General features: G+C 40.2%; 1 protein-coding gene across 1 annotated transcript in view; it reads right to left on the minus strand.

Moving 5' to 3' along the window:
* The window catches only part of si:ch211-210g13.5 (inactive phospholipase C-like protein 2), an 86,447-nt gene extending 65,245 nt beyond the window's left edge, over positions 1-21,202 (minus strand). Inside the window, exon 1 of the mRNA XM_012872033.3 lies at positions 20,417-21,202. Within this exon, the coding sequence (XP_012727487.2) occupies positions 20,417-20,713 (297 nt within the window). The 5' untranslated portion in view covers positions 20,714-21,202. The remainder of the gene's footprint in view (positions 1-20,416) is intronic.
* Positions 21,203-22,283: the final 1,081 nt, after the last annotated feature.

Raw genomic sequence — 22,283 nt, forward strand, 5'->3', positions numbered from 1 at the left:
TCATTAGACTATTAACGGCGATATTTATTTTATCGCGCATTAACGCATGTTGCTCACATGCTTTCAGTCAGTGTCAGTCAGCAGGCGCGCTGACTGCAGTGCGCTGTCACGGCAGCACTCTCCCGCTCCCCCTCCCCTCTCGTACATGGCTCAGCGGCGCCAGCCAATCAGCACGCAGGCTCAGCCTGGCCCGCCCACTCAGCTCTCACACAAACTTAATACACAAACAGCTGAGAGAGACCGCAGCAGCGAAAAAACATGAACACGGGAAGTAGCACCGTTTGGCTTTATTTTAATACCGTAAATGAAATCAAGCTGTATGTTTTGTAAAAAGCCGGTTCATTTCAGTGGAAACACAACAAATTTATCTAAGCACGTGAAAAAACATGAAAACGTCGAGCCCCAGAAACGGAGAGAGGAGACGAAACTTCTCTCATTGCCCCGACAGACCCACAGACGTCTCTGACTGAGGCGTTTCAGTCCTCCATGGAACATCCAGGTAGATCAGTGGATGGATGGATGGATGGATGTTACTGGAGCTCACACATAACATGTAATTAAGACCATGAAAGAACCCAGTACATATATTAAAAAGTGTTATTTAAGATAAGATAACATTAGCTAATGCTTTTTTTATCCCACGACGGGGAAATTTATAGGATTAAAGCAACAGGCAGGTGCACACAACACAGACAAAATTACATAAGGATTGAAATATATAAGAGGTGGATTAGCGAAAAAACACTGAACATAACATTATTATTATTATTATTATTATTTAATTGTAATAATAAAATAAAAACCACAAAACCCAAAAGGTCAACAGTTTCATGATACATCAAGCTTAGGGACTGGCTATTATACAGCAGGTCAAAAAAGGCCATATTTTGGCTGCAGTGCTTGTTCTCTTATGAAGAAAAGATCAACTAGTGCACTAAATTCAATAGATGGGTTGAAAATATCCAGTATAAAATAAGTGCTACAAATGTTACAACACTTTTGTTCATATGGCAGCAGAACATTAAAATAAAAGTGCTCTTTACACTACTTTTGAATTCATTCTTGGAGTTTGTAAATACAATGCGATTAATCGCGATTAATCAGGGCGATTAATCGCGATTAAATATTTTAATCGTTGCCCAGCCCTACTTATAGACAACATACTGTTTGTATGTTGTTTCGCTGTTTCAGTCTGTATTCACACAGGGGAGCGTTGCGTTGTGAAGCATCTGTGTCGTACTATTAGCTTAGCACGTAGCATCGTAACGCTCACGGTCTAATTTAGACGTAATTTTGACAACTTTCAACGTAGCGGCCCGTTACGCAGAAGTGCGCTGGATAACACCTTGGAGTTGTTATTTTACGCCGTTTAACCTCCCTGGTATGTTCCATGTTATTCAGCCGGTTGTGGATGCAGCTGTATAATTTAATAAATTGGTTTACCAAATTAAATTAAATTTTTTTAGTGTTGGATTTGTGAAACAAATGTCTAAATAAATGCTTATAGTCCATTGCAATGTATTTTTTGACTGGTGCAGTTTATATTCCGGAGCGTTTTATAGTCTGAAAAATACGGTAAATAATTTTTTTTTTAGATTATTCTGTTACATCAGCACCTCTTGGGAGCTTCCATCTATTTTATGGCTGCAAGCTGGAAGACTACTGGTTGAAAAAGGGATTTGAAGAGATGCTCTACAGAGTCCTGTGATCAGGTGGCCAGTAGTCTGAAAACATAGAACCCTGGTACTTCAGGATATATCAGGAAGCATTCAAACATTTCTATAGCTGAAGGCTGATGAAGGAGGTACATTGATAAAGGGTAGATCCTTCAGAATGCAGGACAGATACATCCAAAATATGCTTCCTGATGCATGTAAGAGAAGCGTAACAGATGACAAAAAAAAGCAAAAACACCAAATTGGGAAAAAAGAGAGATCGTATTAGAAAAGATTTTTTTAATATTTAATTAATAATTTTTTAGGACTATTTTTAAACTCAAGCTTTTACAATCCTTATTTTGGGCCTTAGTGTTGTGAAAAAGTATTAGCTTCTTTACAAAATCTGTCGATTTTTACTTTTTGTGTCCCCTAGATGTTCCCCTGGATGTTTAAGTTAAGTGGAGCTGGGTAAATACAACATACATTTTTATTTCATTTATTAAGATAACAAAAGCTAACCATACCAACTTGGCTAAAGGATCCCCCCCACACCCCCAAAAAAAACAAAAATAAAACAAACATCACATTGTAGTCTGAAGATGATTGTGAATAAATGAGAACCAACATCATTGACATCTTGCTCTCTGGAAAGGGCTTTAGACAACCTTTTAAAGCTCTGGGACTGCGGCAAGCCACACATAGAGCAATCATCCACCAACTGACCAATAGGAACACAGAGGTCAGGCTGATATTTGCCCACACCTTGATCATCCCCAAGACATTTGGCTAAATGTCTGTGAACTGATTAGATGCTCACTTTTCTAGGGTGTGCTGTGATATCTGGTGAGAAACTAAGACCATCATATTAACTGTCAAAGATGATGGTGGTTGCTTGGTGGTCTGAGGCTGCTTTGTTGCTTCAGGACCTGGATGACTTAGTGCAACTAATGAAACCTTTATTTCTATCTACCAGGATATCCTCGAAGAGAACGTCCACCCATAAACGATATAAAAGACCGATTGCCCGTTATCACAAACCATTAATGGCAGCTGCTGCTGTCAAGGGGGCACGACCAGTTATTAGATTTGGGAGCAGTTTGATCTTAATCATCGGACTAGGTTTGTTTGGATGAGGGTTATTTTTTCACTTCATAAATAAAATCAATGCTTAAAAATGGCTTGTTATTTTAATTTAAAATGTTTATGATTTAAAACATTGAAATGTACCGCAAAAGCAAAGCAAGAAATCCTTAAGGGGGGGAAATACTTGCTTTTTCTTTCACAGTACTATTTTGTCTTAAACAAAAACTCCCATTTACACCATATTGAGAGGAAACAGAGAAACGGTGACATCAAACACAATCATATGCCCTGTTGTTTTCAGCCACGCATATACTGTATCTGTTTACAGTGCACATGTGGATTACTACGTAAGCAACAGGATGTTTTCATGCTTTCTTTCTTACTCACATCCTTTACTCTTACTCACATTTCAGATGAAGCTGCTGCAGCTCCTTAATAAAATCGGCAGCGCATTGACTTTGAGGGCCCTTGTGTTGATGTTCTGATTTTCAGAGCTGAGAGAAGTAAATCCTCCCCAGCTGTCTGTTTATTTGCATTTAAAGGCAGGTAGCCGTCCACCAAGCACAAATGAGAAATAAGAAAAATCCCATATAATCAAATTTAACGCCAGCCGTGAACGCTTGGCAACAAACTTCTGATCAGATCAAAAAGAGAAGAAACCCTGTTGCGGCCTCACTACCTTGTTGACTTCACATCTTCACATCCTCCATTCAGTTGTGTGGAACAACTCTCTCTTTCCATCGCTTTGCCTCTTTGACTGCAGGGAAAAGACTTCAGTCCCTGTTGGTTGGGATTACTGCAAACTAAAGGTGCTAATGGCATATTGCTGTAGAACACAAAAGTGCCCTTTCGATTCCTGTCTCACCTCCCTTCCACTCCTCTCTAAATTCAAGTCCACTGATCCTCCCTCCATCACTCCCCCATGCTATGCTCTCCATTAGTCTGCAGCCATTAACAGAGGAGTTTGTACATTGATCAGTAGGTTATCCCATCAATGTAGAGCCAACACCGAATTTCGGACTTTGTGGAAAAGCCAAATAAATGGTTATTAGAAAGACCTCACAAAGTCTCTCTCATAATCATGAGTCAATCTACTCAGACATCTATTTTTTCTCTTATGCAAGTTTTACTTACCTGAACATACCTTTGGATCCCGAAATGCAACTCTGCTGGATCATGGCAACGTGAACGTGTCCATTTTAAAATTGTTTCTTGCTCACACTGCAAAAATGGATCTAAAAATAAGTAAAATGTTCTTAAAGGTAGTGTATTTATCCTTGATTTGAGTAGGTAAAATGGATTATCTGCCAATGGAATGAGTATTTTGACCCCTAAAATAAGATAATTAGACATCCTGCACTTAAAACAAGATGGAGATAATTTGTTCCTTTTTTAAGTGCAAAAATCTTATTCTATTAGCAAATAGCCTTATTTACCTGCTCAAATTAAAAGGACAAATACACTAATTTTAAGAACATTTTACTTATTTCTAGTTCTGTTTTTGCAGTGCAGCTTAAGCACAATTTTCCACTCAGATTTACACTTTCTACTAAAGCCTCATAAGACACAACGAAGCAAAGGTTTGCACACTGTCTACTCAGAAGAAAAGAAGAAGAACTGAAAGATGAATTATCCAAACTGAAAAAAAAAACAGATTTCCTTAATCTTTATTTCTTAAAAAAGTAGCGCTGTTGCTTTTCTTATTATTATCTGACCAATCAGATAATGATTTGTCATCTCTTATCATGTTCTGTGTCTGCTGTGTATTTATCCTTTGAACGGTCATGTCATTACCCCCCCCCCCCCCCAACCCTGCATGGTCACATCTGGGCTGCATGCAGACATCTGTGAAAAGTCTAAAAGTACAAGTGTAAGGCACATTTTTCACATTGATCGTCTGTCGTTGGCCGCTTGACATTTCGCCTCTCTCACGCGAACAATACGTGCGGACAACGCGGTGAAATTTTGCCCAGATGGCGTCATCAAATAAGAGGAGCGTCTATCCGCTCGCTGGATCCTCCCGTCTGTTCAACTCGCCATGGAGGATGTGGCTTTTACCGAGCGATTCACGATGCTGTATGTAATGTGGAAAGCCAAAAAAACGGCGTCAGCGCCCCTGGGTCGGCCAGATCCTCCAGAGACGCTCCCAGCTTCTGCGAATACCACCACCTGCAGCTTTGTCTGGATGACGGGTGCTTCCAGCGGTTCTTACGTCTAGACCCATTGTGAGGACCTACTGCCCCAGGGACGGATCATCCTCCATGACATGAACTACAGGTGTCTTCGGACCGTAATTCAATCATTGTTCAATAGTAATATAGCCTAGTTGTACTGTCTAAATATGTAACACTAAATAATTTGTGCCTAAATAAAATGGATGAGGAGCGCCCTTAATGTGACGCAGACTGACAGAAAAGTTCAGATTGCTCAACTTGAGCAAAATTTTTTCCTCGCTGTTTGCGGTTTCACTTCGCTCTATTTGCCCAATTTGCACTGTTCGCATCGCTCAAAACAATTTTTTTTTCGCCTTAATTTGCTCCCTTTTACATAAGGATAACATGTAAATCACGCACTCCATTTGCCTTGTTCGCGTTCGGTGTGAACATACCACACCGAATTTTCATCCTAAGAGTTTTCAGAACATTAAGAATGTGGAGATTTAGCTTATGTAGTTTCCTTCTCCATTTTGTGATACTTGTTGGACCTTTCCAGTTTACTTATTTCTGCATCAAATGTCTAAAATCCTCCACACTCACTGCAGTACCCATTCTAAAAAGGAAAACTATTACAGAGATAAAAACTCGCACAACATGATCATTCTTCACAGGCAAGAGTAACAGCACAGTTTCAGCTTATCTGCACGTAGCTGGCATATTTGAAAGAAAGCTTTAATTATGCCATTCATGCAGTGCAGTTACAACTTTTGATCCAGTGGAGTAAGTGGATAATGATAAATCAAATATATAAATGCTCAGTTCACACACAAATCCAACCTTTTTTTTTTTTTTTTTTGAAAGTCACTGCTACTATTTACATGTGGGGGTCTGCTGGGGCTTTTCAGACTACATAGGGGCTGAGAGGTCAACTGTTTCTATGCGAGAAAGGTTATGGATAAATTAAAAATACACACTGGCACCCTTGTTTGCACACTAGGTGTGTGGAGCCACTGAACTGGTACACAGATGAATGATGGTGAGTCAATCTCAGCAATGTCAGCACACCCTTAGAACAGAAAGACTGAAGTAAAGGGCAAAGCGTTAAGAAAAGATCTGTTTCTAACTTTTACAAAAGCTGATTAGAGGTGAAGGTATGCTCATCAGGAGCTTTGTTCTGCTAACTACTAAATTAATAGACTTTATTAGATACAATATGACAGTCTCAGATCTCAATCACCCAGTTTCAACAACTTCCATTATAGCTAATAGACACCATATCTTGAGCTCACTATTACATACTAGTTTTTATTGAATTAAGTTAAACCTATTGTTCCAAACTACTATTTATTTTTTTTTTTCATTTTTTTGGCCTGTTGGAATATGGATTGCTCAGCATTCTGAAACATAAAGTCTGACTGATAATCAATCATACTTTATGTTTGGGTCCCTTTTTGTGGCAAAAAACTATGACATTTAAAAAAAGTATTTGAAAAAATATCTTTACTGCAATAAGTCTGACTATTTGTTATTTATCCATGACTTTGCCCACATAGCAGCACTTGTTCTCCTAGAGCCAATCAAAGCTACACACTGACCTTAATTCTCCCTGATTACCTAACTGACTTTCCTGTTTTATGCATAGCTGACCTTTTCGTACGATCAATCGTGACCTCACAGTTGCCCCCCATTCATGCCCCTCCATGCATTCAGTTAAGTTAGTGTTATAAGGTCATCATAACACTAACTAAGGACCTGGAGAAAATGGATTTGGGTTGCTGAGGGCTTAAACGTTATTTAAATTCTTCCTAACTTAGACCCATGACAACATGTACCTTTCTAATACCGGGCTGCAATGTGCTCTGCACTTACTTACTCTGACTGACCTGTTTTGGATTAGGAACTGACATTATGCAACAGGTACTTGTGCAAAATAGACATCTTGGTGTTCAAAGTACACCTAATACATATGCATTTAATCTATTAACTAAAAACATGCATTCTTACATCATATTGTGAATCATATCAGCTGCTTTCAAATTACTAACTTTATTTTATTGCCTTTACATGTAGATAGATAGATAGATAGATAGATAGATAGATAGATAGATAGATAGATAGATAGATAGATAGATAGATAGATAGATAGATAGATAGATAGATAGATAGATAGATAGATAGATAGATAGATAGATAGATAGATAGATAGATAGATAGATAGATAGATAGATAGATAGATAGATATATGTCGATCTTCTGACAAAAGTTGACTTTTTGGAATTCCCAGATACATTAAATATTTACTTTATTATTTGGGTGCTAGCTACGATATAATGTCTTAGTGTTAGGTGGGTGCCTCACTTTAAGCTTAAAGTTTTACATTTTAAGATGCGATTGAGGAGCTGCCTCATATGGAATTAGTTGAGTTTATTATTATGTTAAGTAGTCCGTTTCAGTTCACTGAATTTGAATTTCACTTTTTTTCCATTTATTTTGTTTTAAAAGAGAAAAAAACAAAAATAATATGTTTTTTATTGTTCTTGATTGATTTTTAGTATGCGGACCCTTTTAGCCGTGTTTATTACTATTCTATTAAGATTTATTTATTATTCATAAAGGAAATGTGACGTTATTAGACACTAGAAATTATTTTTGAGTTAGTCCATTGTGGCTTTGGGTATCTCTGAACTGACGCTTAATTTCTAGCGATCTCTTTAGAACATACCCCACTTTCACTGCAGCAGGCAGCCTCTCACTACTCCAGACTGATAATACCAGCCCCAAGAAATTGTTAAATAGACAAAACTTTTTTAATTCCTTCCATCTTCTGCAGAGACATACAGGAAAACCAACCATGCATGTAGACACTCACGCCTAAGAGCAATTTAGGGTAACCGATTAACCTAACAGTCATGTTTTTGGGCTCTGTGACGATGTACCCAGAGGTTAACCCAAGCATGCACGTGGGACAGTACTGTACATTTACATTGATACTGCAGTGACCTCAAAAGACCTGTTAGATTTATTGCACGTTTGTTAAAGAGTCCGATAAGATCAAGACCTCCTGAAATGCTCAGTCCTGCGCTGTGGGTGCCACAGCCTGTTCCTAAAGGAGCTGCTAAGAGCGCCCACAGTGTCATGGAGGGGATGAGAGATGCTGTCCATGATGCATCTCAGATTTGCCAATATTTTCCCTCTCATCCACCTCCCTCAGGGATGTCCAAAGGTTGGTTCAGGACAGAGCTGAGATTCATCAACTCTCTTTCTGTCCCACTCAGTGTTGTAACACCCCCAGAAGACCCCGGCATAAAACACTGTAGATGCCACCACAGTGTCATAAAAGGTTTAACAGTGTCCTGCACACTCCAAAGGACCTCAGTCTCCTCAGTAGATTGAGACGACGGTCTCCCTTCTTGTGCAAGGCATTGGTCTCTGTGGACCGGTCCAATTTTTTGTTAAGAGGAATACTTGCACTCAGTTTCAATGCCCATGCCCTGGATGCTCAGTGGGGATGTTTGTCTGGGCTTCTTGACAAGGTCAATCACAATCTCCTTTGTCTCTATGGTGTCGATGAGAAGCTTGTTAACCTCCCACTAAGAGACAATGTCAGGGATGACCTCTCTGTAAATACGTCCTTCCTCTCGGTACGTAGACTTTCTGGACATGGTGGTTGCCTGTACTATCACTGAAGTCTGAGGTGTAGAGGGGGAAAGGTAAAGGGGGAGAGAACTATTACCTAAGGGACCCCTATGCTGCATACTACCACATCAGACACACAGTTATGAAGCCTCACATACTGTGGCCTGTTGGTGAGGTGGTCTATGGTCCATGCAGCCCCTGACAGTCCACACTAGAGAAGTCAAAGAACATGACCCTCTGGACAACTTTGCACCCCAAAGTTGTCCAGATGATAGAGGGATCTGTGCAAGCGTATATACAATATATCACCAGATTTTACAAACTGATGCACGTTCAGCATCAAAATATTGACAAACCAGAGGATCTTTTTTGACAGGAAACTGTGAATACAACAGACGTTAATTACTGTTTCTGAGATTGTTTGTGCACACAAGCAAAAAAAAAAAAAAATAGATGCAAGTGCAGCTTGTACAGAAATATAAGAGATCATCTAAGTAAGCCAAGCACCAAATAAGGAACAGTCAGTAAATATGCATATGCATTGCATCATGGTCGGGCAGCAGTTCTATCCTGCACTTAAAGTGCATATACGTACGTTTGTGCATGTGTGCGTGTTTAGTGAAATGCTTGAGTCACATGTCTGTGCTTGCACTGTAACCTGCAAACAGAGACCCCGGGGCAGGACACACCAGGTCACAGCCAGCTTCAGAGAGGACACAGCGGTAGAAGACACAGGCTGTCCAACATCTGTAAAGCAAACCAGGCTGAAAGCCATAATTACAGCTGAAAACGCTTTGGGTGAACTGTAATAAATAGATATGCGGTAAAAAATACAACTTATCCTTTTTGGAAAGTGCAAAGTCCCGCGTTAGAAACATATGAACATTTCAGTAACGTTTGGTGCTGTGAGGGTTGCGGTTTAGGAACGATAAAGCCAGATGTTATGACTTTTTAAAATTTGTCTGCAGCCATGGCACCACCAACCGTTAAATTATACAATAGTTGCAGTGAAACACACCACATCTGTTGGCGATGCCTTCTCTTCTTATTCTAAACTATTGCATGTAGAAGAACAAAACAAAAGACCTATTTGTGATCAGCAGTTGCATCGAATCTTAATCCACACTTCTTCCCCTGCTATGACAAGGCTCAAAATGTTCTATGACAGGCCAAAAAATAAATAAAAAAAATGATATCAACTGTGTATCACTGATAATTTCCATGCACCAATACCTATCGTCTCCACGTTGCTGTTCTGTGAGAACCCCTAGTCTTTGGGAATCTCGAGGGGGTCTCAGGCCGTGATTGCCGCTATGTTGAAGTGGCTGTGAGGGGGCCAGTTGAGGAGCCCCCCACGGGGATTCGTGCTGTGCCCCCCGACACTCATCCCCTCCCTCCCTAGCATATGTAACATCACACATCGCCAGGGTTTTGATGTGTGGGACGATGGACCTTGTAGGCATGGGGGGAGCACCATGCAGTGCCCTGTCCAGCATCTCACTTCTATTATGCTAGAGAGACTGGGGGGGAGTCGCAGCTGTCAGCGAGATGTGTGGTCTTACACACTTCACTCTTACAACTGAGCACCTCCAGGTGACAGACTCACTCACGTACACCCACTGTACACAAATAAACTTATTTCTAAACATGCGCTCAGCCACGCACACACAAAACCAAATGGTTGAAGGTCATTCAAGCACAGGTCACTATCACATTATGCTGGCTCGAGTCCAGATTTAATTAAGTTTATCATGCAATCAGGATATCATCTTGAGATATCCTTTTTGTGCAGCAAAACGACCCGGGCACATGTAGGCAAGCAGCTTCTCTATATGGTGTGTCTGAAATGACGCAACAGGATGCATGCAAAAAAAAATTAAAAATAAAAATAACACACTGGTTAACCCCATTTTTTGGAGGAATCAGTTCAGTTTCAGTAGCCACAGCCAGGCTTGATTACTGCTACACACGTAGAATCAAGAGATCCCTTGAATAGAACCTGTCTGACGACGTGAAGTAGGCAGAAAAAACGTAGGAAGCAGCGAATCGTTCCCAGATCTAAAGACATTCAAGAAAATATTAGAAACTGTCGACTAACACCTATCAGTCAGGAAAGCATCCTGAAGTTATTTCTGAGGCTTTGGGGCTAAGCAAACCACAGTGAGAACCTCAGTTAAGGTCAGTGCTTATGAGTCAACAATAAGAAAGAGACAAGAGGCAAAAACAGTAACCATGGAAGCACAACAAGACAAAAATCACGTTCTAGTTCGAGACCAAAGGGCTGACTAAGCTAAAAATTGAACAATTTCCCCATGCTTCTCGAATTCTGTGTGTTTGTACGGTTTTTAAAGTTTGCTCAATGAAATCTGTGGTGTGAGTTTTTTTTTTTTTTTTTTTTTTCAGTCTTGAGGTTAGATTGTAAAAATTATTTAGCCTGATGAAGATCAGATAACTTGTGCATTAAACCCTAGAATTGACAGGGTACTTTCTTTTTGAAGCGACTACAAACCTAAATACAAAGCAGGCACGCAGGATTTCAGTGATTAAGAATTTTTTTGGACTGAAAGCTTTGGTGAGGTTTGATAACATTTTAAAATGCAGTTTAAAACAGCTCTTAGAAAATATTTTAGGTGCATTTTCGTTTACTAAATAAAAAAAAAATAGCCCTTTTTAATTTAAAATCGGAGTCACAGGAATTCTTGCTATTCTGTAGCATAGGAAAACACTCTATCCACCGTCTATACCCACATATCCTTCAATGGCCGTGGGGAACTGAGCAGCCAACATCGAACAATTGTGTTTCTTACGACCAGAAGGTTTAAGTTTGCCTGTTTTTCTAAAACATGCCTTGACATTTCCATCATTTGCTGTGCTTGTTTCTGCTCTCCGCAAACCTTACAATTGTTTAAATGTCTCTCCCTTTCCTGTTTCTATTCTCTTTTCCAGGCCTTAAGATTTGATGGAGCAAATCTGAACCGTCACGGTATCTGCCTTAGGGGTGTCGCTTTATTGTTGCACCCTAGCTAGAAAATAATGCTGAGAATAGAATAAGGAAAGCATCTCATTCAAGAACCATGCTCCTTTTCACAACTGCCTTGACTACACCTCAGAAAACAAGCCTCTTGTTCTGAGATGAAAACACCAAAATCCACAGTAACAGTGCCTAGACAATCAGCACTTTCAATGTGCTCTTTGTGGCATTTCTCTGAGAGGTTATACGAGTTCAACTCTGGGTAGGCAGATCTCTGCTTCTGCTTATCAGAAACAGATATCTGCCTATCTTATTTTAATTGTTGTGTAACAAATGGCAACAATTAAACCTGCTTCTTTCTGGAAGGTCCTAAGCTGTCTCCCCTTAAACAGACACACAGCATAGGAAAAAGGATTTAAAAGACAAACTTTGTTAGGTATAAGGTTTTGGAGTTGGGGGGTATTTGTTGCTAGATTCACGAGGCTTTGTTTAGTTAATATCCAAATATAATCTGATTAAAAAGGTGTCTGATGTTCTGTTGTTAGTTTAAAAAATATATTTTAGGCATTTCAGTTATACTTAGTATCTTTAACCCATCTGATTAAATATACAGTAGGTATTCCTTCACAAAATGTTACTTAACAATAAATACAGAAAAATAGCTTCAGCAAAACTGGTTATAAGTTTGCAGAATCCACATGGCACATCCAAAGTAAGCTTTTGTTAGAAATAAAGCCATTCCCGTGCTGTGATGTAGGTGCAAAGGTATGCTTGTAGCACAGTCAGGGAAAAAGCATTTAGAGTTACAAGAACCAGTCTGCTTGTGCCTTTTCCTCCTCAGTGTGCTCTACTATCTTCTTTCCACCCCGGCTTTATGCTAAATCGACAAACCTTTAGCCGATTTCAGCTAACACACCGCATCTTCAGCCATGAAAGCTTGCAACTATTTACAGTACCTGTTTCAAGTTACACCAAAGTTACAATTTTCAGAAGTCAAGTCAAATGCATTTATAAAGCACATTTAAAATTTCAATTTAATTATTATTTTTTTTTAAATAGCGCCAATTCACAACACGTTATCTCATAGCCCTTTACAAAGTCAAATCCAATCAAAACAACAGGTTCTTAACCAAAATGCTGAACAATAAAAGAAAAAGGCAGCAATTAGACGTACTTTAAAGCAAATATAGAAGAACAAGTGGATGATTCCATCATACCATTCCTGCTGTTTAAAATCCTTTTGTTTCTATTACAGAGAAGAAGAATCCGAGTGTTCGAGTTTTCTCCAACACCGTGGAGCAAAAAGAAGCACATGGCTCCCCTTCCCCTGTCATTTGCTACACACAGCTGAATGATAGAAGGCTACTTTCCCATTCTTACAACAAAGACAAATTTACCTGCTGGCTATGAAAATCGTGGAGAGTCAGAGTGAGAATCAAAAGTTCACTATCATTTACTCTTATAAAGCAACTTTGTTTAAAACTGCAGCTGCTACAAGTACCATGTCTGTAGTGGCTGTAACAGCCTACTAGACACCTAGTAGAGAAGATAGCGCCACTAAATAACTACGTAATGTTACCCTACAAAGACCAGAACAGCCAATTGGTTTTCTGTTCTGTGAACTGAGGACCTGAAAACTCCTACTGAATGTATTGGATGTTTGTTCTACATTTTTTGCTAAAGTCTGTGTGTCAAAATCAAAGCGACAACAAATGTATCTCGTGAATTTAATGTTGCAGAGTTGCTGTTTTTACCTGCGCTTTCAATGACCTACAGTACCGCCAGTAGTTCATTCAATCACAAAGCATGACAGGTCAAAAAAAAATAAAAAAATACCACGACACAGAAGGAATGGAACCTAAAATTATAGTCTTATAGATATACTTTTTTTCCACAAATGTCACATGCTACCATTCTTCCTCCCTCCTGCAGATCTCAGCTCTCATTAGTTTGCCTTAAAACTGCACTTTGTCTCCGGTTGAGAAGGCAAATAGCATCACTTGTTTCTCAAATTCCCATTGGTTTAACTGATAAAAGCTGATGTAGCATTTTTCAAGGAGCATTATGAAATTTCCCTTTTTTTTTTTTTTTTTTTTTATTTTAGCACATGTGCGCGCACCCTGTTGTGAATTAATCATTTTCTCCCCGTTCTGATCTCAGGCATGAAAATAAGTTCATCAGACAGCCCCAGGCAGCACGAGGAGGAACAGATGAATGAATCGGTGTGAACAGGAAGACAAAATGCGACGGTAAATAAAGTAAGGCTTTTACAAATATTGGTGCGGGACTCACCTGCGACCATTATTGCCTTCCCTTTTTAATTAAGATGTGTAATGAAAGAAAAGTAGAGAGGCAGAGCTCCATCCCCTGACATCCCGTAAACACTGCAATTAACACTGCAATATAACAGAATGCCTGTTAATCATCCGCTTGTGAACATGCTGAATAATTTGTTTAAAACCCTGCCTTATCAAATAGGCCGAAAACATTTGTTACAAAACCTGAAATCGTCAAAAAGCAATAGCAGTAAGTGAAACCGGTGTTTTAAAATTCTTCGCTTCGAGGATTGCACATGGTTTCATCACCATCTCTCATCTTTGTGTACAGTCTCATTCTTCTTCTGCCTCGCTGCAGATTGACATGGCAACAAATGTGATCAAGGGGAGAGTGCCATACATAGGCATTCAGGAACACGGAGGAGCAAAGCCAGGTGGAGCAGACCTCACAGATGCATTATCCCACCCCCTTCAACAGACTCCTGTTCCTGGATAACATCAGCCTGAATAATACGAGCATTACTCATCCTTACAACAGCCATCCTGAAGGGCAAGGCCCATTCCACAGGATCCTAATACATCTTCTGACCAGATCAATGTCCGCTTCGCGTTATTTCACCCGGAGTTATCCCTCTGACAATCGGACAAATAGCATAAACACGGGCATCAGTCCTCTGCTGTAGTGCCATTTCTGTTGCATGGGTTCCCTAAGGATGACGGAGGGGTGGGGTGGGGGGAAGAATCACCGCAAACATGAAGGGGTGGCAATCAATCAAATAAATGTTTTCTGTTTGAAATAAGTTTCTTTGGCGTCGTTGAAGGGAAATTTTTAGCTCAAAGACTTGTTTTTACTGTCATAAACTCTCGTTGCGGTCAATAAAACCTGGACACAGCTGAAGGCTTCGCTTTTCTATACCTTTGGTCCAGAACCCCGGCAGATAAAACATGTCCACCGCATAACATAAGGAGCTGCCTTGAACAACTCTCAGGATAATCAAATAAATTCCCATACTAAATCACTCATTCTCACAGCTTAACTTCACAGCACCGAGGCGTTAATTACTCCTGTTCCACAAACACAATGGGAGCTTTTGTTGGCTTTGTGTTTCTTGTGGATGAGCGACCTTTAATGGAACGAAAACTGTTTGGTGCTCAGCTGTGAATCCAGTGAGGATATGAGGAGGTCTATTTCAGATGTTTGCCTTTTGCTGCTTTGTGAGAAACCTTCCAAGGCAGGGAGCGATGATTCAGCAGCCGTAGATGTCTGTAATCACCATTTCACATCTTCTGCTGTCTCTTTATTCTACGCAGTGCAGTTCTCTGTTTCTCCCAAAATATCCAAGCATGGAGTGCAGCTTGCGGCTGCGGGAGAGGTAGGAATTACTTATGCTCTTTGAAATCCCACAGCAAAGACGTGCATCTCACCCCACGTTTTGTTATCTGTATCTTTATCGCATCACTTTAAAATGTAATTACTGGGGGGAATCTCTTTTTCTGCAATAAACTCGGTGAGATGAACAGGATGGTATATAACGCATGCCAGATGATCCCCTTATATAGTTAGCGAGTGGTTATTTATTTGCAAGTTTCTACTGAGGCGTCCTCGGGGTGATCAGTCAAATGGTGCATTAGGGAATCAATAGCTAGAAGCAAAAGTAGTCTAAGCTGAGGTAGAAATTTCAGTCACTGCTTTCGCACAGATTTCCAACTGCAACATTCTTGCCCACGTGTCGGAGACGCTTCAAGATTCACACAGACTTATGAAATATTCAATGTCCACCACAAGTGATCATAAAGTCCAGAAAACAAACATACTTCAGATATTTTTTTCCACTTTTGCTTTTTTTTTTTGGAACACAAAGATTTTAATATCAAAAAACCTGACACAACCGTAGCAATTGGAACGTCATTAAGTCCTTAAATAAGGATTTTATTTATAAATTGAAAACTTTTCTATAGGGTGGCTGGAATCTGCCTTAGGGATGGGGTATGGGGTTCAGTCAGTCAGCGGGGGGCTTGGAGTAGAGCCTCTGCTCCTCCACATCGAAGGGGGTCAGCTGAGGTTGTTCGGTCATGTCATCAGTATCTCCACTGGCTTTCTTGGCCCGACCCACTGGTGATGGGGGACATGGGCTTCAAATTTGATCAGAATATCTTGTGGTGTTTAAAAGTGACCTTAAGTCTTTTTTTTTTTTGCTATAAATCCTTCCCTGCAAACCATTACAGTCACACAAATACAGCAAAAAAAACTAAAACTTACCCATTAGCTAATAACATACATGTGTACATCAACTACTTTTTTTTAAAAAAAGAACCTCAAAACCTTTTTCTATATAATTCACTGACAATCTCATGGAACCAAAATAAAAAAAAAAAAATAATAACCTAAACAGCAAAAGTACCTCCTTTAATAATAGGGTCAGTTTCAGACGTTAGGAAACATCACACGTTAGAGTTTATCATTGTCCTGATAAATATTAATCTTTATCAAAATAACCTTTTTCATGACAACAATAAATGGTAAGATAACAGCAAAGGAGGACACACTGGGGGAGACCCAGAAAATGCTGAAGAGCCCATCTGGCTTGGAAATGTTTAGGGATCTTCCAGAATTAGCTGGATCTGTTATCCCCACAAACAGATGGATGGATGGATGGATGGATGGATGGATGGATGGATGCCCCGCTTCATAGAAGAGGAGCCCTTTAAACCTTCATCCATGAACGCTGTTTGTTCACTAATGTTCTTACCTTTACGTCACAAGCTGACAACAATGCTATAGCATTTTGTCAAACATAATTTACTTTGACAAAAACCGTCGTGCCGTTTTAATATTCACAACATCTTGAGCAACGAGATCTTGTTACATACCTATCACCCAGTATTTGTTGGTGTAAAAATGAAACAGATTCAGAATTTAACCTTTTTTTTTTTCCTGTAATAGCTCATCTTCATTTACAGCGAACAATAAACGTGCCTCTCTGACTCATTTTGTTAACCTGTTTTCTGCAGCTAACGCCAAAGCAAAGACACGGGAGACAGGATAGGTAATGCTGAATTAACCATCGAGCTCCTTCTGCTCCTTCTTGACTGCCACCTGGAGCTATGAGGGAGCCAACCCCACAGCTATCCACAGTCCGGCGTTGCATAACAAGCGTGCATGGCAAATCCTCGCCTTTAGCCACTTTGAAGTCTCTCTGGCATGACACCGTCACCCTGCTGGGGAAATTACAAGAAGACAAAGCCGGGTGCCAGCTAAAGAGACAGACAGGCAAACTCTTCTCTTCAATGATTTGCATGTCGAGGGCCAAGCTAATGAGGTAATGTGCTACTGTGATTGCTCATTTGCTTCGCTATTCCCATGGAACCGCAGTCCCTTCACCTTTTGAACCACTCCTCAAACGCACATGCAGCGTGTGGCTGAAATGCGAGTAGGTGTGCTGACACTATGCATGAACCTTTTCCACTGAGTCATTGAGTGTCCCGACGCTCGAGCAGTGTGCACCTGTTAAAACTAATGTTTACTGCATCGTTCCAAGTGCTCAGAAAAAAATTCAAAGTCGTCCTGACCTGAAAGCATGATCAACATTAAGCAGCGAAAGGACACCTTTTACAAACAAACCGGACGTATGCTACGCTTCTACCCAATCCAAGGGTCAGGTTTTGGAGTGTGGTCTATTAAAACTCCACAATAATGCTAGCTCATCAAAGTCACTGTCCCTGAACCTGCACAAATTGGAACCGTGAGTGAGGAGAACAGTTTAGTTTGAACCGCAAGCCCCGCCCCAACTGTGTTTTCCCCATGAGAAAACCTCGACGTGCACGAGACTAAACACGCACCTCGAGCTCGTGCACGATCCTCCGGAGGAAACCAGGCTCCGTCGAGGGACTTTTCTTTGTTTTCTTCGACATAAATGGCTATGTCTCGGGTAAATGCTATTTTCTTACGTGAATGTTCAACACTTGCATGCATGCTATGCTATTCTGCTTATATACCCCGCCGTGCACACCCTGGAGGAGCTGCTGCTTAGCCACAACTCTGCACCTCGTCGTGCCATTGGTAGAGAAAAAAGTTTCGGGGTTGTCCCCAGGTTGCGGAGACAAAGCCTGGACTTGCTCGATCGCACAATCAATTGGTCATTGTCATTAATAAATTGCAGCTCTTAACCCATAATTCGTTGCGTAAAAAGCATTTTTTTTCTTAACCAAACAAAAAAATAAACTCAGGTATAGATCCTTTAAATATTTGAACTTAACAAAAACAGCAATGAATTCCACAGAGAACGGTTAATTTACCAACATGTTCTGGTTTTACTGAACATAAATATTTAAAAAACACATGTAGCCTATGCCATCTTGCTAAGTCCTAAAAGTCCACTCCACATAACAAAAACTTTGGGGGAAACATCTCTGCAGTCTGAAGTGGACAGCGATAATCTCACCATGAATAATCGGGATAAACTTCCAAATGGACACCCACTTAACAGAGAGAATAAACAAGCTCCAATATAAATCAAATTCTTTTTTTAGCACTTTGCTCAAGTGCTTCTTCAAGTACTTTTACACTGCTCTACTTTTTTTCTCCACAGTTGAAATTTGTCAGTCATATTTCCGTGCCCCGTGCGTTGTTCTCTTTCAAATCACTTCTTCCGTTTGTGATCTCTCACGTAAAGATATCATCTTGTCAAAGATCGTGTTGAATTACATGTAGAGATTTAGATCTGGTTAGGATGAGAAAACAGTGACAACTGTCAAACAATTTGTCACTATAGTAAGACAGACTGTCTCACTATAGTCACAAAGTTCAGAAGTGCTCATTATCACATTAACTGGCTGTTAATGGCACTGAGCTTCACAGTGGAACTAAAAATTGTCTTGCAAAAGTATATCCTGACCATGGCTGCATCCTAACAGAAGGTAGTACAGAGCTGTGAAGTGGAAGGATGTTGATACATAGTTTCATGCATTTTAAACAAATAAAAAAATTGCAGCTCACTGTGTCAACTTTTGCTGCAATTACAGCGGCAAGCCTTTTAAGCTACGTCTCTGAAAACGTTGCACATTTACTGGCTGGATTTGTTTTGCCCATCCTTCTTTGCTGAACAGCTCAAGCTCAGTCAGACAGTCAGGTTTAAGGTCTTGCCACAGTTCATCCGACTGACACAGCTCTGTGGGATGTTCAAAGCTTGAGACATTGTTTTATGACCTAACCCTGCTTTAAACCTCTTCAGAACTTTACCCCTGACCTGTCTGCTTTGCGCATTGGTATTTATGATGCTGTTTGTTCACTAATGTTCACTAACAAAACTCTTGACGCCTTCACAGAGCAGCTGCATTCATGCTGAGATTAAACTACGCAGACGTTAATGAATTTGGTGACTTCTGAAGGCAATCTGTTGCACTGCATTTCATTTACAGGTGTCACGGTAAACGGGGCTGAAAACATAAACACTCCACACTTTTCAGATTTTTATTTGCCAAACAAAATTATATAATTTTCTTTACACTGACATGCACGGCTCTGTGTTGGTCTCTCACAAAAAAAAAGAAGAAGGAATATGCGTCTGCAAAATTACAAAAATGTTCTAGATCACCTTGAATTCATCTACAGCTGCTTCAATGTTACTAGCAGGTTATATATATATATATATATATATATATATATATATATATATATATATATATATGTAAGAAGAAGAAGAAGAAGAAGAAGAAGAACAGATTCTTCCCACCCAGACTGTTCATGAGCATCAGTGGCTGAGTAAATTACATTTGATATGGTATAATTCTGCACACAGTTAGGGCAGAGTATCTAATGTAAGCTTAAATTATGAGGGGGGAAAAAAGAACTTGGTGTCTTGCCAGTGGTTTGCAGAAGACCAGTTAATTAACCTCCAGTAATAAAAGCACTAATTAGGGCAGGGCTGCCATTAAAAATAATATAATCATCCATTACTGACAGTGCTAAAAGGAGAAAGATCCTCTGCTCCAGACTTGGAAGTCAGTGTTATATTCAGGAAAGTTTGAAAAGAGGTCAGATTCTGTAAATTATAGCTGTTAAGAGTTGGGGAAAGAAATGACAGGGTATGCTGCAGCTTATACTCAATTAAAAACTCAGATTACCCTTGAGCTAAATTACTCATCAGATTCATCTTTAATTTGCAGATTAATTACAGACAGAGAAAGAACACCTTCCAAACATCACTGTTGCTGTCCTTGCTGACTGTAGGCCTACTGACCTTGATTCTGGTAAAAAATGAGTGAACACGTACTAAATTTACCTGATATTACCTCGCAGTACAGTTCAAATGAATGAAAATAACAACAAAAAGTTCCATGGAAGCCTAAGCGCTTACATTTTCTTTTAGAGGTGCTGATATGGGGCTCGGCACATTTTGGGCATTCTTTGCGCATTTTCCTCTAAGATGAACTTCTGTAGAGAGTTGCCGAACTTAAAGTACCGTAATTGTCCCCTTTTTCTTGAAGGATCCAACCAAGCTCTCCAAACGCCTGAATATCTAGCTGTGCGTGAATATCTGGGAATGGCATGTCAGGTTTGCTTGTCTGCTTTGGAACAGATTTCCTTTGCGTAACCTTGGATTTCCCTGACAGAGAAGAGACGCTTAAATCACTAACCTTCATTATGCCACAAGGTGCGTTTCCAGCTCCCTGACTTCTCTCCGCGGAACTATCACGACTGCCACTCCCGATCCGTGAGCTGCTGTGGTCCCTGTACCGTCCATTGGTGTACACTCCCTCGGCCCCATACCCCTGGGCAGCGCTCGACACCTCCAGATACGTCCGAGAAGCGGTCGGAGGCAGCGCGGCCCCGTCGCCACCAATCCCTCCTGCGTTGGTCGCGCCCTGGGCTTGCGGCGCGCTGATGGCAGGGTCCAAAAAATGTCCTGTTTCTGAAGCGTGTACCCCTGACATGATCCGCCGGAGTTAGAGCAGAGCCCCGTCCCCTTCAGTGCAAAAACAACCCATTCTTTTCGAGAGCGGTCGATTGGCTGTCGTCCGGGGCAGCGTCTGGAGCCGGGCTGCTCAGGATCAACTGTTCTGCTGGAATAATAACAGACAAGAGAGACCTCCTCCGCTCCCGGCTCTCAGGGGGGGAGGCGTGCGCTCCAGAAAGAATGAAAAACAGATCTAATGTTGACAGATTGTTTTATATATATTTATATATATACGAAGGTGCCGCTGTTGTTTGTCAGCCTGCACTTTCGTCCTCCTTTCCTCAAAAATCGGTTTCGCTCACCCACGTCCGCCTGTGTCGGTTCCGCTGCGTGCAGCGCGTCTCGCGTCCTGAAACACTTTTGCAGCGCTTGCAAAAAAAAAAAAAAAAAGAAAAAAAAGGAGGGAGCGCTTCTCCTCTCATGAGCATCCACGGGACAAAATTAACACTGTGCAAAAAAAGAAAAAAGAAAAAAAAAGCGCAGTCGCACTGACGCGTGTCCATGCAGGCGCGTGCCAGAATGGCCACAATTAAATGCAGCAGGCGATGCGCGCGCAATCACAGTTTGAGGCTGGCGTGCGCGCGCGCAGTGCGTTCTGTATTTGCAACAAAGTGGATTCTTTCAGGGAAATCAAAACAAGCTGTTTTTCTACGGACTTCAAATGTTTTATGTTGTAAACTGATGCCATTTTGATCAAACAATTAAAAAAAGCCAACCTCTGATAGTTGTCCACAAGAGGGAGCAAAGTAACACCTCATAAATCTGTGAGATAAGCTTGAAATATCAGATTTTTTCCGAGAGACCTTTATTAACTTTCTAATACTTCAGGTAACATATCACAGACTTCCTGGAAAAAATACCTCCGGAAATCTCATATTAAGTAACTTTTTTTTTTATTTTGCTTCTGAGCTAGTTTATTTTGTAAACTCAACACTCAGTTATTTGCATGTCTAAAAATATATATTAATTGAATGTGATTTTTGTTTTTAGTATAAAAACTTTTGGATCACCAAGTCACCATAACAACCATTCTATTATCTTCCATGACGAGAACAAAATTTTGCACACAAAATATTCTTTCGCTCTTGCTTTTTTGACACACTTAAATGTAAATATAAATATAAATTATATTTATATAATTTAAATATTTATATTTAAAAAATATATAAATATAAAATATAAATATAATTAAAAAAATAAATATAAATTTAAAAAATAAAAATTTAAATATAAAAGCACACGGGAACTAGTAGCAACAGAGCACATCACACAAGCCGACCCGAAAGGGGTGAGTTACCTGAGGCAGGTATATATAAACAGGGGAACAGGTAAGCAGAGTTGGCAGGAATTAATGGCAGCAGGTGGAGCTGATCTGGGCTAATTGACTGTTGACTGAGGAGTGGACTGAGCTGATTGGGTGGTGACAGGTGGCTGTTGGCTGAGGGGAGTGGAAACTAATTAGTCCAGAAAAGTCCAAAACAAAGCAAACAAAAACCTAAATCATGACAAAATAATTCAAATAATTCCAATCTGGCCCCCATGTGAAA

Source organism: Fundulus heteroclitus, chromosome 16 (assembly GCF_011125445.2).
Source record: "Fundulus heteroclitus isolate FHET01 chromosome 16, MU-UCD_Fhet_4.1, whole genome shotgun sequence".
Lineage (NCBI taxonomy): Eukaryota > Metazoa > Chordata > Actinopteri > Cyprinodontiformes > Fundulidae > Fundulus > Fundulus heteroclitus.